General features: G+C 45.3%; 1 protein-coding gene across 8 annotated transcripts in view; it reads right to left on the bottom strand.

Annotated features, from left to right (window-relative positions):
- Positions 1–16,356, bottom strand: part of specc1la (sperm antigen with calponin homology and coiled-coil domains 1-like a) — a 400,129-nt gene that overhangs the window by 164,465 nt on the left and 219,308 nt on the right. For all 8 annotated transcript variants that reach the window (XR_010967162.1, XM_068005421.1, XM_068005423.1 and 5 more), the window contains exon 10: positions 4,866–4,956. Coding sequence is in view for 7 of the 8 variants with exons in the window: in XM_068005421.1 (XP_067861522.1) it covers positions 4,866–4,956 (91 nt within the window). In the remaining variant the exon portion in view is untranslated. The remainder of the gene's footprint in view (positions 1–4,865; positions 4,957–16,356) is intronic.

Raw genomic sequence — 16,356 nt, 5'->3', positions numbered from 1 at the left:
TGGGAGCACTCTTCTCCAGGCTCTGCTCAGCTGGACACAGGTGCTGAACCCTGGGGGCCATCCTTTGAAAGGAGAATGATCGAGGTGCTGGAACAGGAGCCATGCGCACTCTCCACAATCGCGCAGAGAATGGAGGAGTCCAACTCCTGCATGAGTGGAATGGTGGCACTAGTAAGGGAGGGCATCTCTGAGATAGTGTCACAGGGACATGAGAGCATCTCTGAGATAGTGTCACGGGTAAGTGCGGGAATGTCTGCGATGGAGGGAAGGCTAGCCTCCATGGAGCTTCAAGCACGGCTCACAAATGAGTCCACTGAGGCCCTGACAATGGCCGTTTGGACTTGGGGTGAACAACATTCTGCCACCTTAAACAGGCAGGCAGATACTCTAGCACTGGCCTTACAAGGCTTCACACATGTCCTCCAAACTGTTCTCCAGCAGAGTGGTAGGAGTGGTGTGGGCCTGGCCCAGGGGAGGGACGATGATAAAAGGGGACATGGAAGGGGGGATGCACTCAAAGCGCCCCCACGTCTCACCCGTAGCCCCCCTCTCAACCAGTACCCGCAATGATGTCTCCACTCCAGGTGGCCGAGTCTGCCCTTGCACAGGTGCAGGTGAAGCAGTCTTTGGAGGAGCCCTCAAGGGCACTGAAACCCAGAGGGCATCGGCCCAAAGCATCTAATCGGTCAGGGCATGAACAAGAGCAACCTGCCACTACCTCTGCTGCAGCCACAGGGGATGCACCACGTAGAAGTAGTCAGAAGCGAAAGGCGATGGTTTTGTAAGCACAAAGGGGATGCACAAGAGTGTTTGACCGTTGGTCATGTTTTTTATTTATATTTGCTTTTTGTTAAACGCACGTTAAATATGATTATTGTCACCACGACTGCCACGTCTTGGCCATTCTTGACTGGCTTCTGTAATAAGGCCCTTTCAAAAAGTTCACCATGAAGGCCCATACTTGATGCCACCCATTGGGTCACTCTATAGTGGGTGTATGTGTAGTTGCAGGACTGTTTTGTGCAGGGGGGTGGGGGGAGCAGGTGTGGCCGCTGCTCAATCCAGGTGGTGAGGACTGGACTCTTCACACTGTCTGATGTTAGGAGAACCGTTCACATATCAGTGACTCCCTGGCCTCATGAGCAGCCAGGTGAGCCATTGTTCTGACCATGGGTTGCTCCTCGTCCTCCTCCTCCTCCTCCTCAATGGCGGATGTGGATGGGACCTCCTCAAGCGGCACCCCTCTCTGTTGTGTCATGTTGTGCAGGGCACAACACACGACTATAATGCGTCCCACTCTGTCTGGTGCGTATTGTAGCGCTCCCCCAGAACGATCAAGGCACCTGAAGCGCATCTTGAGCAGCCCTATACCATGCTCAATTGTAGACCTGGTAGCGATGTGGCTGTCATTATATCGATGCTGTTGCTCGGTGGTGGGGTTCCTCAGAGGTGTCGTGAGCCACGTGTGCAGGGGGTATCCTTTGTTCCCGAGGAGCCAGCCCTTAAAAGGTGTTCGGTGCATGGAAGAGGGGCGGGATGTTGGACTCCCAGAGGATGAAGGAATCGTGGCAGCTGCCAGGGTATCTGGCGCACACATGAAGGAATCTCTTGCGGTGGTCACAAATGAGCTGAGTGTTGATGGAGTGATAGCCCTTCCTGTTGATGAACAGTCCTGGCTCGCGTGGAGGTGCTCGTATTGTTATATGGGTGCAATCAATTACACCCTGCACCCATGGGAAGCCAGCCACAGCGTGGAATCCCACTGCCCTCTCCATCTTATTGAATGGCGGAGCAGGCTCAAGGGGCCGATTGGCCTACTCCTGCTCCTATTTCTTATGTTCTTATCCCACCGGTTTTAATTGCCAGTGGGACTCCCGCATTCAGCAGGTGCGCGCACACTCGAACGCATCACTGAGGAACATGGAAGTCAGCAGGTTGGAGCCGGGCTCCGAACCCACTCTGGATTTCTACGATTTTTGGAGCCCCCAACGCACCAGTTTCGCCATCCGAAAATCGGCCCCCTAATCTCCCATTAAAGTAACTTTTCCATTCACACATACCTTTTCTCTTTCTTTGTGGAGTAAACTGCCCTCTTTATACTGACCTGAAGTTCTGTAGCACACCCCTAATATAAGCTTGGATTATTTTTGTATTTGAGGTGCACCCTCCCACATGATCCACCTTCATTTAGAAATAGAATAATGTTCAAACAATTATGTACTTTTAGCATTTGCTGAATTTTTGTGCTTCATATCATTATTTAGCTGTAAATAAAAATATTAGTAATATCTGCTATTGTGAAGAGTGGTAGCACAGTGTGAGGTAATGTTAAAGCAGATTACTCAGAGGGGCTAAACTTTTATCCTTCAGGTAGAAACCTCTACCAAGGATGATTATAGAAAAGGTACAGCTTCAGGATCATAAGAGTACAAGAACTGCTGGCAGTGACAAGACAGTTCTTTATAAATACCCGGATTATAGCAAAGAGGAAATGTTGGAGAGGGAAACGGCATCACACATTGCAAATCATTCATCATTTCACTCAACAACATCCTGTCAATGAACAAATTATTTTTCTACCAATAGTCACAAAGATGGGGCAATGCCTTTATTAATACATTTCTCTGTGCACAGATGAAGCTGGATTATCTGGAATAGAACCACAGATACCACCTCACTGCTGCATCCACCACAAGGCCTGAAGAGCTTGCAGCAACATATTCCAAAGTATCACTATCATACAGGAACAGGATACATAGCACCACCAATAAAGGAAGATATTAGAGGAATTAGCAGGTGGGCAAGCAAATCAGTGGGTACAATTGCAAGACAAGTGTGTATTGAAGCATCAAGAGTACAATAGTAGAGTGATTTGGACTAGTAATCCAGAGACCTGTATGTAATAATCCAGAGAATGTGGCAGTTGGAGAATTCAAATTCAGTTTAAATAAAATATATGGAAATAAAAAGCTGGTATTTGTAAAAATAACCACAAAGCGTTGGATTGAAGTAAAAACCCAACTGGTTCACTAACATCCTTTAGGGAAGAAAACCTGCATTTCTTACCTGGTCTGGCCTAACTGTGACTCCAATCCCATACTAATGTTGTTGACTCTTAACTAGTGATAACAGAACACTTGGAAGGCATTAACGGGATTGGACAAAGTCAGCATGGGTTTATGAAAGGGAAATCATGGTTAACAAATCTACTGGAGTTTTTTGAGGATGTAACTAGTAGAATAGATAGGGAAGAACCAGTGGATGTGATGTATTTGGATTTTCAGAAGGCTTTTAATAAAGGTCCCACACAAGAGGTTAGTGTGCAAAATTATAGCACATGGGATTGAGTGGGAATATACTGGCATGGATTGAGAATTGGTTGACAGACAGGAAACAGAGAGTAGGAATAAACTGGTCTTTTTCCGGGTGGCAGGCAGTGACTAGTGGGGTACCGCAGGGATCAGTGCTTGGACCCCAGCTATTCACAATATATAGCAATGATTTGGATGAGGGAACTAAATGTAACATTTCCAAGTTTGCAGACGACACAAAGCTGGGGTGGAATGTGAGCTGTGAGGAGGATGCAAAGAGGCTTCAATGTGATTTAGACAAGTTGGGTGAGTGGGCAAGAACATGGCAGATGAAGTATAACGTGGATAAATGTGAGGTTATCCACTTTGGTTGTAAAAACAGAAGGGCAGATTATTATCTGAATGGTGATAGATTGGGAAAAGGGGAGGTGCAACGAGACTGGGTGTCCTTGTACACCAGTCGCTGAAAGCAAGCAGTTAGGATGGCGAATGGTATGTTGGCCTTCATTGCAAGAGGATCCGAGTAGAGGAGCAGGGATGTCTTACTGCAGTTATACAGGGCCTTGGTGAGACCACATCCGGAGTATTGTGTGCAGTTTTGGTCTCGTTATCAGAGGAAGGATGTCTTTGCCAAGGAGGGAGTGCAACGAAGGTTTACCAGACTGATTCCTGGGATGGCAGGACTGACGTATGAGGAGAGATTTGGTTGACTAGGCCTATATTCACTAGAGTTTAGAAGAATGAGAGGTGATCTCATCGAAACGTATAAAATTCTAACAGGGCCAGACAGACTAGATGCAGGGAGGATGTTCCTGATGGCTGGGGAGTCAAGAACCAGGGTTCACAGTCTCAGGACATGGGGTATGCCATTTAGAACCGAGATGAGGAGAAATTTCTTCACTCAGCGGGTGGTGAACCTGTGGAATTCTCTACCACAGAAGGCAGTGGAGGCCAAGTCATTAGATGTATTCAAGATGATAGATATATTTCTTAATGCTAAAGGGATCAAGGGATATGGGGAAAAAGTGGGAGCAGGGTACTGAGTTAGACGATCAGCCATGATCATTTTGAATGGCGCAGCAGGCCCGAAGGGCCGAATGGCCTACTCTTGCTCCTATTTTCTATGTTTCTAGTCTCCAATGTGGCCCAGCAAGTTACTCAATTGTATCAAACTGCTTCAAGAAAAAGACCCAAAATTCTCAGTCAGTTACAGAATTCTGGGGGTCTGAATATGGAGTATCGAAGGCTCTCCCTGGGAGGGACATGAGAGAGTGGGTGCAACCCAGTGCACTATGGAGAGAATAACCAACGTAGTGCTTGAAATTAACTCCTCAGTGACATCTGGATTCTAAGGGCAATGATGCAGGTTCTCTGGTTCAGCCTGTATCTAACATGGGTTGTGCCGCTTTTAAAAGCTGCCAAAACCAAACACTTGATGAAGAACCAAGTGGCAAAAAGCAAATTGGAAGTAGTTGAAGATGTAACTTTTAAACTGTAGCTCTAAGGAAACTATAATGCACTTGTTACCAGATGCCAGAGCTGAAAAAGACTCACCTGGAACGGAAATCTCAGTGTAGCTTGGTCTCTTGTCTGTAAGTGCTGACAGAGTCTTTGGTGCTGAGATTGGCCCACTGATGGAATGTCTCTACAAACACACAACACACAAATTTAAGCTTTGCTACTTCGTCTCAGCCATTATGAGTTAACTGTAAATACATGGATGACTTGCTCAAACTGCTTTAGGTATACAGCCTACCTCTCTATTTCAGTCGTTATTACACTAATAATTTGAATTAAACAACATGACTAGCATAGGAACTTGGGAATTTAGTATTTAAAAAAGGAATTAGCAGACAATTTGAATTAGAATCATAGAAAGGTTATAGAAAGGAAGGCGGCCATTCGGCCCATCGCGCCAGCTCTATGCAAGTGAATTCCAGATCATAACCACTCGCTGTGTAAAAAAGTTTTTCTTCATGTCACCTTTGGTTCTTTTGCCAATCACCATAAATCTATGCCCTCTGGTTCTTGACCCTTCCACCGATGGGAACAGTTTCTTTCTATCTACTCTGTCTAGATCCTTCTAGAGCAACTTTGAAATAATAGTAGACTGTACAACAGCAATTTTGTATTTAGAATTATAGATATATTAAGAACAACTCTTTGTTCATAACAGAACATTTTCAAGCAGCACCTTTTGAGTGCAGATTTTCAAAAGAGAAACTTTGCTCATGTATAGTGGGCAAATCCCTCCTATTAATCGAATGACAGCACTACAACTTACTACTGGTTATTGGCGCTATAGGTGACAAGATGTGTTTTACAACTGGACAGGAGATAACTAGAGATGTAATTGATGGTGTTTTACATAAGAACATAAGAAATAGGACCAGGAATAGGTTATACGGTCCCTCTAACCTGCTCCGCCATTCAATAATATCATGGCTGATCTTCTACCTCAACTCCACATACCCACTCGACCCCATATTCCTTGATTCCTTTAGTGTCCAAATATCCATCGATCTCAGACTTGAATAGACTCAATGACTGAGCATCCACAGCCCTCTGAGGTAGAGAATTCCAAAGATTCGCAACCCTCTGAGTGAAGAACTTTTTCCTCATCTCGGTCCTGAGGCAAGTCCCCTTAGCTTGAGACTATGACCTCTAGTTCTAGACTCTCCAGCCAGGGGAAAGAGCTTCTCAGCATCTACCCTGTCAAGCCCTCTAAGAACTTTTAACGTTTCAATGAGATCACCTCTCTTCCAAGCTCCAGAAAATATAAGCCCATTCTACTTAATCTCTCCTCATAGGACAACCCTCTCATCCCAGGAATCAATCTAGTGAATCTTTGTTGCACCGCCTCTAAGGCAAGTGTATCCTTCCTTACGTAAGGAGACCAAAACTTGGACAGTACTCCAGGTGTGGTCTTACCAGAGCCTTATATAATTGCAGCAAGGCCTCCTTACTCATATACCTTGCAATAAAGGCCAACATGCCATTTGCCAGCATGACACTGATGCCAGAAATGCAATGCTCCAGCACATGTAGGCGCATTTTCAAAAATTGTTCACCAAGAGTACAGAGTCTTTGTGCTGTCAAATCCACCCTGCAACGTTAAAGGGGGCAGATTCAATACTACAGGGACTGTAGGTATTAGAGAACTGCTTCTTATCGAAGTTATCATCTTGTATAAAGAGGTATGAGTGTACCAGGCTGTAGCCCAATCTGAGGTTTCAAACAGTGCTGATGGATGTGTATAGTTACTCGTGCTGAACTAGGTGATCATTCTTTTCTATGGGACCCCTTGGATTAATACTGGTTGCTGCGGTAGGTGGAAAGAAAGGCCATTGAAGTAGAAAGCATAAAGAAGCGGCAATTAGGTATGTTTCTGGAGAGAGAAGGAATTGAAGGATATGTTTCCCAGGTGTTTTTCTATCAAAAAGGGACAGGCCTGTTGATCCAATACACTTTTCCTGTTCCTTAAGATTGTTATTAAATGTGAGGATGTTCCACAATTGGATCAGTTCCTGTTTTCATCAGTTTCTTTTCAAATCTTTGATTTGTACTTAAATTAACCAAATGCAAATTGATTACATTTCTGAGGATCCACATGAGTCCCTCTCCCCTCAATACCAGGAACTAAGTTTATTTCTACCAACAGGCTTTAATGGCCTTGTAAAAAGGAACAATGTGGAACTTGTAACCACAGGTATAAACATATGCAAAAGTATTTTAATTACCTAGTCCAGGATCAATGATTCCGTAAGGAAACTAGATATCAAAAATGTATACACTAAAAAGATTCTTTATTCTTTAATCCTGCTGTCTAATAATGCTAGCAATGTATAACAAACTGGTGTAGTACTGTCAGTACTTAAATAGCTTAGCTGTATTGTCTGCTCAAATGGCTAGTGGATGAGCAGGGAAGGGGGCTGGGGCCAGGGCAGCAGTACATAAATTTTTTTTAAAAAAGAGTAGATAAAAGCAGATTGCGTGGCGATGACAATTTTAAATAAAAATGATGCGAAACCACCTCTCAGTTACATCAATGAATTGTTTTGACACCACTCTACTGCTCTTCATATGCCAGCATGACACTGATGCCAGAAATGCAATGCTCCAGCACATGTAGGCGCATTAATTCACTACAACATTAAGGGCTCAGACACAATTCACACTCATTCCTGTAGGCCACCTGAGAAAATCAGTGAGTAGAGGTAAGGTGCTTCTTTTACAGAGAGACCGTGAAAATCGGAGGGCAACCTAGACACACATACACACCTCACAGTTAGAGAACAATTAGAGAAGGTCAGAGTCCTGACATCAAGTTCCACCCATCTGTTAGGGATGATTTTCAGACAAATTTCAATGGGGGAGAAGAAAAGGGAAAGAATATTGCAAAACCACAAGTGAAATACTACACCCAAAAACTTCCTCTGTAAACACTCTGTAGAACTGAAACCTACTTATAATAATCTTTGTTATCCTAAAATTCAAATTCCGAACCATTTCCCATTGGTATTCCTCCCCTTTCTCCAGCCTAGGGGTGCTAACTCAGCACAGGGATTAAAAGTGGGCCTTCCTCGTCTGTACTACACTGGGCAGTGCAGCTGCTCAGCCACTGGAGCAAACTATTTCTTTATAATTTACGTCTCTACTTATGTATCAGTAAAAACATTTTAATAGAATGTGTTTTTCCCCAGTTTAAAGCTACCTCAATGGATACAATTAACCCAAATTTGATTTGCAAATACTGCAGAACTAAACATTTTCACATACTACACGTAAATCACCCTCTTAGCCTATGCCTGCACTAGTCACTCTGATCACTGAACTAATCCTTTCACATCTACTTTGAATAATAAAACTATAGAATTTTACAGCACAATAGGAGGCCCATAGTGCCTGTGCCGGCTCTTTGAAAGAGTTATCCAAGTAGTCCCACTCCCCTGCTCTTTCCTCATAGCCCTGCAAATTTTTCCTTTTCTAGTATTTATCCAATTCCCTTTTGAAAGTTACTACTGAATCTGCTTCCACCACCCTTTCAGGCAGTGCATTCCAGATCATCATAACTTTGCTGCGTAAAAAAATTCCTCCTTATCTCCCCTCTGGTTCTTTTGCCAATTACCTTAAATCTGTGTCCTCCGGTTATTGACCTTCCTGCCAGTGAAAACAGTTTCTCACTATCTACTGTATCAAAATCCTTCATAATTTTGAACACCTCAATTAAATCTCCCTTTAACCTTCCCTGCTCTAAGGAGAACAACCCCAGCTTCTCCAGTCTCTCCACATAACTGAATTCCCTCATCCCTGGTACCATTCCAGTAAATCTCCCTGCACCCTCTCCAAGGTCTTGACATCCTTCTGCAGAATTAAACACAACACTCCAGCTGAGCGCTAACCAGTGACTTGAAGATTTAGCATAACATCCTTGCTTTTGTACTCTATGGGGTTGATTTTAGCACCCGCTATCGGGTGCGTTCCTGGCGGGGGGGCTCCGAAAATCAGGGATTCCCAGGGCGGGGCGGGAGCCCGGCTCCAACCCGCCCACTTCCGGGTTTCCCACAGACGCGCTGACATGCGCGCGCAGTCCCCGCATGTGGGACCCCTGCAGGCAATTAAAGCCGGCGGGGTGCCACTTCAGCTATTTATTTAGGTATTTCAGGTCGTTTAGAGACCTGATTAAGGAGATATTTTACATGGGGTGGGATTTTACAAACAACTGGGACTGTTTCCCGTACTGGAGGAAACACTCCCAGTTCAAATGAACGTGTTGCAGCCATCAGCCTGTGGCAGCTGCAAAGGTCCATTTGACAGGTGGGTGGGGGGGGGGGCGGTGGAGACCCTCACTCATTGCAGGAGGCCACTCTGTCACTTTGGGCAAAGTTTGGCCTCCACCACCCTCCTCCTAACAAGAAAATTCACCAACTTGCACACTTACCCCGGTGTCCAGACACATGTACCTACCTTGCGGACCCCCTCAGATGTACATCTTCCAGATGGGGGCCGCCGCAGCTGCAGTCATGACCTCCTCGGAGGGCGAACAGCATCACCAGCCTCGCCGGCCATGCCGTCCACCTCTGACACGTGGAGCTCCACAACACAGTGCTGTGACACATCCACCAGCACAGCAGGAGGGAGGGCAACCGCAGAGAGAGATGTGTCGCAGAGGGCACCACCCTCGCCACAGGGTCCACAGACCGAGGCTCAGCTTCCTGGACCTGTCTGAGCAGCAGTGCACACGGAGGCTCAGAGTCACTCGACATGTAGTTGTGGACATCTGCAGCCTCCTTCATGCCGAGCTGCTCCCGGCTGGCCCGAGCACCATCTTCTTACCTGTCGCTGTCAAAGTCACCACTGCCCTCAACAACTTCTCCTCCACATCCTTCCAGGGTGCCACCGGGGACATCGCCGACGTCTCAGTCGTCTGCACAAAAGAGCCCTGCAAATACACCTACACCCACTCTGCAGTGACACAATGGGTGGCATCAGTTGTGGGTCTTCATTGTGATCCTCAGGAAAGGGCATTATTGTACAAACCAGACAAGATTCGCAAAGACGTGGCAGTAGTGGTGCCAATATAATATGTGATGTGAGTTGGTCAGAAATTAAATATAAGTAAAAACCATGACAAACCCTCAAACGCCCTTGTGCATCCCCTTCATGCTCACGACACATTTGCCTTACGCTGCCTACTGCACATATGTGATGCATGCCCTGTGGCTGCAGCACAGGTAGTGGCAGGTTGAGTGAGGCTGACCGTGAAAGAGATGCATGAGAGGGTGAGTATGAGGTAGAGCTATGAGATTGTATGAGGATTGGGTTGAGTGGTAGTGGCAGGATGAGTACTGGCGAGGTGAGTAAGTGCAGGTAAGATGAGGATGAGGTTTGAGTGGGTGTGAGGGGTGATGTGACAGAGTAGTGTTGGCAGTGCAGAAGGAGGTGTGGAGTGGGGGCAGTAATGTGGCAGATGGAGTGTAGGGGAATGAGTAAGTGTACTCACTTTGGCTGACCTACTTAGGTCATTGCAGCGCCTCCTGCACTGTATGCAGGTGCGCGATATGTTGGTGGTGCAGGTGACCTCCTCTGCCACCTTGAGCCAGGCCTTCTTGGTGGCAGAGGCAGGCCGCTTCCTCCCGCCCACCAGGGGGAAGATCTCTGTCCTCCCCCTCCTCCTCACCCCAACCAATGATTCCTGGAGTGAGGCATCATTAAACCTGGGAGCAGCCTTCCCCCTGGGCTGCTCCATGCTGTAATTTTTCCTATTTCATGCTAATCAGTCAGTGGAGGACTGCCCCATTAAATAGAGCTCCTCCAGCTGACATACGTTACCCACGCGCCCAATAGACCCCCCCCCCCCGCGAACCCGCCGCCCTGGTAATATCGAGCCCTATGCCTCTATTTATAAAGCCCTTGATCCCTTATGCCTTTTTAAACACTTTGCATTACCTCTGACAACCCACCTTCATCACATTGCTCTTAAACATAACCACCTCTTTTCATACATTGAGTTATAGTTCTGTTTCAAATTGTTTTAATTCTTCTTATATCTGGATAGCAAAGTGCCCACAACTATAAGGGTCTCCACTGCACTCAATCCTACACATTAAATCTTTATCTGCAAGTTTCAAAGTTTGTGCTGTCAGAGGACTGAGAAATTAGCTGGAGCACAGAGGTTGGGAAAAGTAATGTCGTGGAGAGAGGATCTCAGGAATTCTAATTTAAAAAAATATAAATCAACCTATTTATTGACCTTTGCTAAAGGAAACAAGCCAATCATTTTGATTTGAATCAGAGAATCTCCTGCAATGGCTTCTCTTCCCGCTCCTGCACCGTTACCTCTGGAGTCCTCCAACGATCTATCCTTGGTCCTCTCCTATTTCGCATCTACCTGCTGCCCTTCGGCGACATCATCCGAAAACACGTCAGATTCCACATGTACGCTGACGACACCCAGCTCTAACTCAGCACCACCTCCCTCGACCCATCCACTGTCTCTCATTTGTCACACTGCTTGTCTGACATTCAGTACTGGATGAGCAAAAATTTCCTCCAACTAAATGGGAAGACCAAAGCCAATGTCTTCGATCCCTGGCACAAACTCCGTTCCCAAGTCACCGACTCCATCGCTCTCCCTGGCCACTGTGAGGCTGAAACAGACCGTTTGTAAGCTTCGTGTCCTATTTGACCGAGATGAGCTTCCGACCCCACATCCTCCCCATCGCCAAGGCCGCCTACTTCCACCTCCGTAACTTCGCCCTTCTCTATCCCTGCCTCAGTTCATCTGCTGCTGAAACTCTCATCCATGCCTTTGTTACCTCTAGACTGGACTATTCCACTGCTCTCCTGGCCGGTCTCCCATCTTCCACCCTCCATAAACTTGAGCTCATCCAAAACTCTGCTGCCCATATCCTAACTTGCATCAAGTCCCGTTCTCCCATCACCTGTGCATGCTGACCTATGTTCGTTCCAGATCCGGCAACGCCGTGATTTAAAATTCTCATCCTTATTTTCAAATCCCTCCATGGCCTTGTCCCTCCCTATCTCTGTAACCTCCTCCAGCCCCTACAACACTCCAAGATCTCTGCGCTCCTCTAATTCTTGCCTTTTGCGCAGCCCCGATTTCAATCACTCCACCATTGGTGGCCGTGCCTTCGGCTGGCTAGGGCCTAAGCTCTGGAATTCCATCCCCAAACCTCTCCACCTCTCTCTCCTCCTTTAAAACACTTCTTAAAACCTAACTCTTTGACCAAGCTTTTGGTCACCTGTCCTAATGCTTCCTTGCGTGGCTTGGTATCAAATTTTGCTTGAAAATCGCTCCTATGAAGCGCCTTGGGACGTCTTACTATGTTAAAGGTGCTGTATAAATACAAGCTGCTGTTGTTTTTTGATCTTCTAAAATCCTGACCACAGCTTGGGGTTATCTGGTCTTTCCTTTTCTATCTGCTATTCTGTAATACGCCTAATCGGACTTTAAAGAGCTATAAAGGCAGTAAAATAATGAGCTTTTAAGACACTTTAGTAAAGTGCTGCGTCACAACTGGGTCACTGGGTTTTCTTCCTCTTTGATGTGAAAGCTACAGGAATCCAGGACAGAATATGACCAATCTGTGAGTGCCCAAGGACACACACTCCATTTCCAAGCATCCATTCACAAGTGTGACTCAGGCACCGGACTCCAACATCTGCACAGTTGCCAGAGCAAGGAATGGAGGCATGAGCCAAGTAGAAAAAGAAACAACTTTCAGAAAAGGTTAAATGAATAAGGGAATTGGGAAAAGTGTTTAATGGGCTCCTGCAGTTGCCAGTGCTTGGATCCTTGTTCTTAACCTATATTAATGGTCGGGATAGCAAAACTAAATGTTAACTTGTCCAATTTGCCGACACTACTAAAATTGGGAGAGCAGTAAAAGATGGAGGATTTAGACTGGCTATGCAACTGGGCAGGCAAATTAAATTCAACACTGCTAAATATGGAGGAGTGATCGAAAAAATTGTGCATCATAAGTGCACAATGGAGCATACTGAATTAGCAGACAGCGCCTTGCAAATGGACCCCCGGCAGGAGTAGTGGCCAATTGATCACTGTCAATGTCGGGACAAGGTGGAGAAGCAGTTAAACCATCAAGTAGAACACTGAATATACAGGCAGGCAGGCAGGAAAGCCCAAATCTCCAGAAGTTCTGCTGGGGTTTTACTTAGCCCACCATACAGAGTACAATTCTGCTCACCACATCACACAAATATACAAATACATCAGACAGGGAGAAAAGCAACAAAACTGATCCAAGTGTAAAGGCGATGAGCTAACAGGTAAGGTTAGAGTAGAAGTTTTCACATTTTTCTTTGTGGGGGGCCCCTTGCAGATATTGACACATTTTCCAGAAACTTCCACCCCTCCATCCTAACTTCTGAAAGACAGTTTCACTTATCCAAAAAGAAACAGCATACTGGAACAATCCACTGCTCTTCGCTTTTACGTCCCTCTGAGCAAGCAGGCATGGCTTCGGTGTAATGTCTCCTCTGAAAGGAGGCATTTGAGACAGTGCATCACTCCCTCAGTACTGTGCTGGAGTGCCAGCCTAGTTACATGCTCAAGTCAGCAGCCTCCGACTCAGGTGAATAAGCTACCAAATGGGACAAGTATTTCCCTACTGCCCCAGTATGTCATTCCCATTTCCTAAACTAGTGATCCTTGATGCTTCTCTCTGATTAAATCTGATTTTTAAGTGCCAAATGACAGGCAGTTTCATACTGAGAACTTAGACCCATCAACATTGAAGTCAAAACTGCTCCAAGTTTGTCATAGAACGGTACAGGAAACTTTCATCCCATTAGTCTGTGTTGGTTTCAAAACAATGACTTGATCACTTGGTTACATAGTTATTAAAGCTGTTATTCACATGGACAAGGAACAATCAAATGTGAAAATGCAAAACTGGAGGAGGGCAAATTTCAGTGAGTTAAAAAGGGATCTTGCCCAGGTAGATTGGAATCAAAAATTAGTCGGCAAAACAGTAATTGAACAATGGGAGGTCCTCAAGGAAGAGATGGTTCAGGTACAGAGTAGACACATTCCTACAAAGGGGAAAGGAAGGACATCCACAGCTAGAGCTCCCTGGATGATTAAAGATATAGAAATTAAAATGAAACAGAAAAAGGAGGTTAAAGGTTAAATCTCATGGGATCCAAGGTGAGGTAGCCAATTGGATACAAAATTGGCTTGACGACAGAAGACAGAGGGTGGTTGTCGAGGGTTGTTTTTCAAACTGGATGCCTGTGTCCAGCGGTGTGCCTCAGGGATCGGTGCTGGGTCCGCTGTTATTTGTTATTTATATTAATGATTTGGATGAGAATTTAGGAAGCATGGTTAGTAAGTTTGCAGATGACACCAAGATTGGTGGCATTGTGGACAGTGAAGAAGGTTATCTAGGATTGCAACGGGATCTTGATAAATTGGGCCAGTGGGCCGATGAATGGCAGATGGAGTTTAATTTAGATAAATGTGAGGTGATGCATTTTGGTAGATCGAATCGGGCCAGGACCTACTCCGTTAATGGTAGGGCGTTGGGGAGAGTTATAGAACAAAGAGATCTAGGAGTACAGATTCATAGCTCCTTGAAAGTGGAGTCACAGGTGGATAGGGTGGTGAAGAAGGCATTCAGCATGCTTGGTTTCATTGGTCAGAACATTGAATGCAGGAGTTGGGATGTCTTGTTGAAGTTGTACAGGGCATTGGTGAGGCCACACTTGGAGTACTGTGTACAGTTCTGGTCACCCTATTATAGAAAGGATATTATTAAACTAGAAAGAGTGCAGAAAAGATTTACTAGGATGCTACCGGGACTTGATGGTTTGACTTACAGGGAGAGGTTAGACAGACTGGGACTTTATTCCCTGGAGAGTAGGAGGTTAAGGGGTGATCTTATAGAAGTCTATAAAATAATGAGGGGCATAGATAAGGTCGATAGTCAAAATCTTTTCCCAAAGGTAGGGGAGTCTATAACGAGGGGGCACAGATTTAAGGTGAGAGGGGAGAGATACAAAAGGATCCAGAGGGGCAATTTTTTCACTCAAAGGGTGGTGAGTGTCTGGAACGAGCTGCCAGAGGCAGTAGTAGAGGCGGGTACAATTTTGTCTTTTAAAAAGCATTTGGACAGTTACATGGGTAAGATGGGTATCGAGGGATATGGGCCAAGTGCAGGCAATTGGGACTAGCTTAGTGGTATAAACTGGGCGACATGGACATGTTGGGCCGAAGGGCCTGTTTCCATGTTGTAACTTCTATGACAAATTGTAAGGTTCATAATACAGTAGAGAACCAGGCTGAATACAGAAAGTACAGAGGAGATCTAAAAAAGGGAATAAGAGGGGCAGAGAGAGAGTATGTGAATAGATTAGTGGCCAACATAAAAGGGAACCCAAAAGTCTTTTATAAACATATATATAGTAAAAGGGTAGTCAAAGGAAGCGTGGGACTGATTAGGGACAAAAAAGGAGATCTTCTTGTGAAAGCAGAGGGCATGGCAGAGGCACTAAACGAATACTTCACATCAGTAGCAGTAAAGGAGGAAGTGGCGGCTGTATTGGATAGGATAAAAGTAAATAAAGAGGAGGTATTTAAAAGGTTGCCAGTACTCAAAGTAGAAAAGTCACCTGGTCCAGATGGGATGCATCCTAGGTTACTGAGGGAGGAGGGGGGAAAATTACAGAGGCTGTGGCCACAATCTTCCTTAGATATGTGGATGGTGCTGGAGGACTGGATGATTGCAAATGTTAGACAACTATTCAAAAAAGGGGAGAGGGATAAAGCCGGCAATTACAGGCCAGTCAGCCTAACTTCGATGGTGAAGAAACTTTTAGAGACAATAAGCCAGGACAAAATTAATTGGCACTTGGAAAAGTATGGACTAATAAATGAAAGTCAGCACGGATGTATTAAAGGAAAATCATGTTTGACGAAGTAACGGAGAGGGTTGATGAGGGTAGTGTGGTTGAGGTTGTGTAGATAAGACTTTCAAAAGGCATCTGATAAAGTACCACATAATAGACTTGTTAGCAAAATTAAAGCCCATGGGATTAAAGGGACAGTGGCAGCGTGGATACAAAATTGGCTAAGGGACAGAAAGCAGAGAGTAGTGGTGAACGGTTGTTTTTCAGACTAGAGGGAAGTATACAGTGGTGTCCCCCAGGGGTCAGTATTAGGACCACTGCACTTTTTGATATATATTAATGACCTGAACTTGGGTAAAGAGGGTATAATTTCAAAGTTTGCAGATGACACAAAACAATTTGAAGGATAGTAACAGACTTCAGGAGGACATAAACTGGTGAAATGGGCAGACAAATGGTAGATGAAATTTAACGCTGAGAGGTGTGAAGTGATTAATTTTGGTAGGAAGAACAAGGAGAGGCAATATAAACTGAATGGTACAATTTTAAAGCGAGTGCAGGAACAGAGACACCTGGGGGTGCACATAACCAAATCTTTGAAGGTGGCAGGACAAGTTGAGAAGGCTATTAAAACCGCATATGGGATCCTGGG

The sequence above is a fragment of the Heptranchias perlo genome, chromosome 25, assembly GCF_035084215.1.
Source record: "Heptranchias perlo isolate sHepPer1 chromosome 25, sHepPer1.hap1, whole genome shotgun sequence".
NCBI lineage: Eukaryota > Metazoa > Chordata > Chondrichthyes > Hexanchiformes > Hexanchidae > Heptranchias > Heptranchias perlo.
The sequence above is the reverse complement of the archived record's forward strand: the minus strand, read 5'-3'. Positions and strand labels throughout refer to the sequence as shown.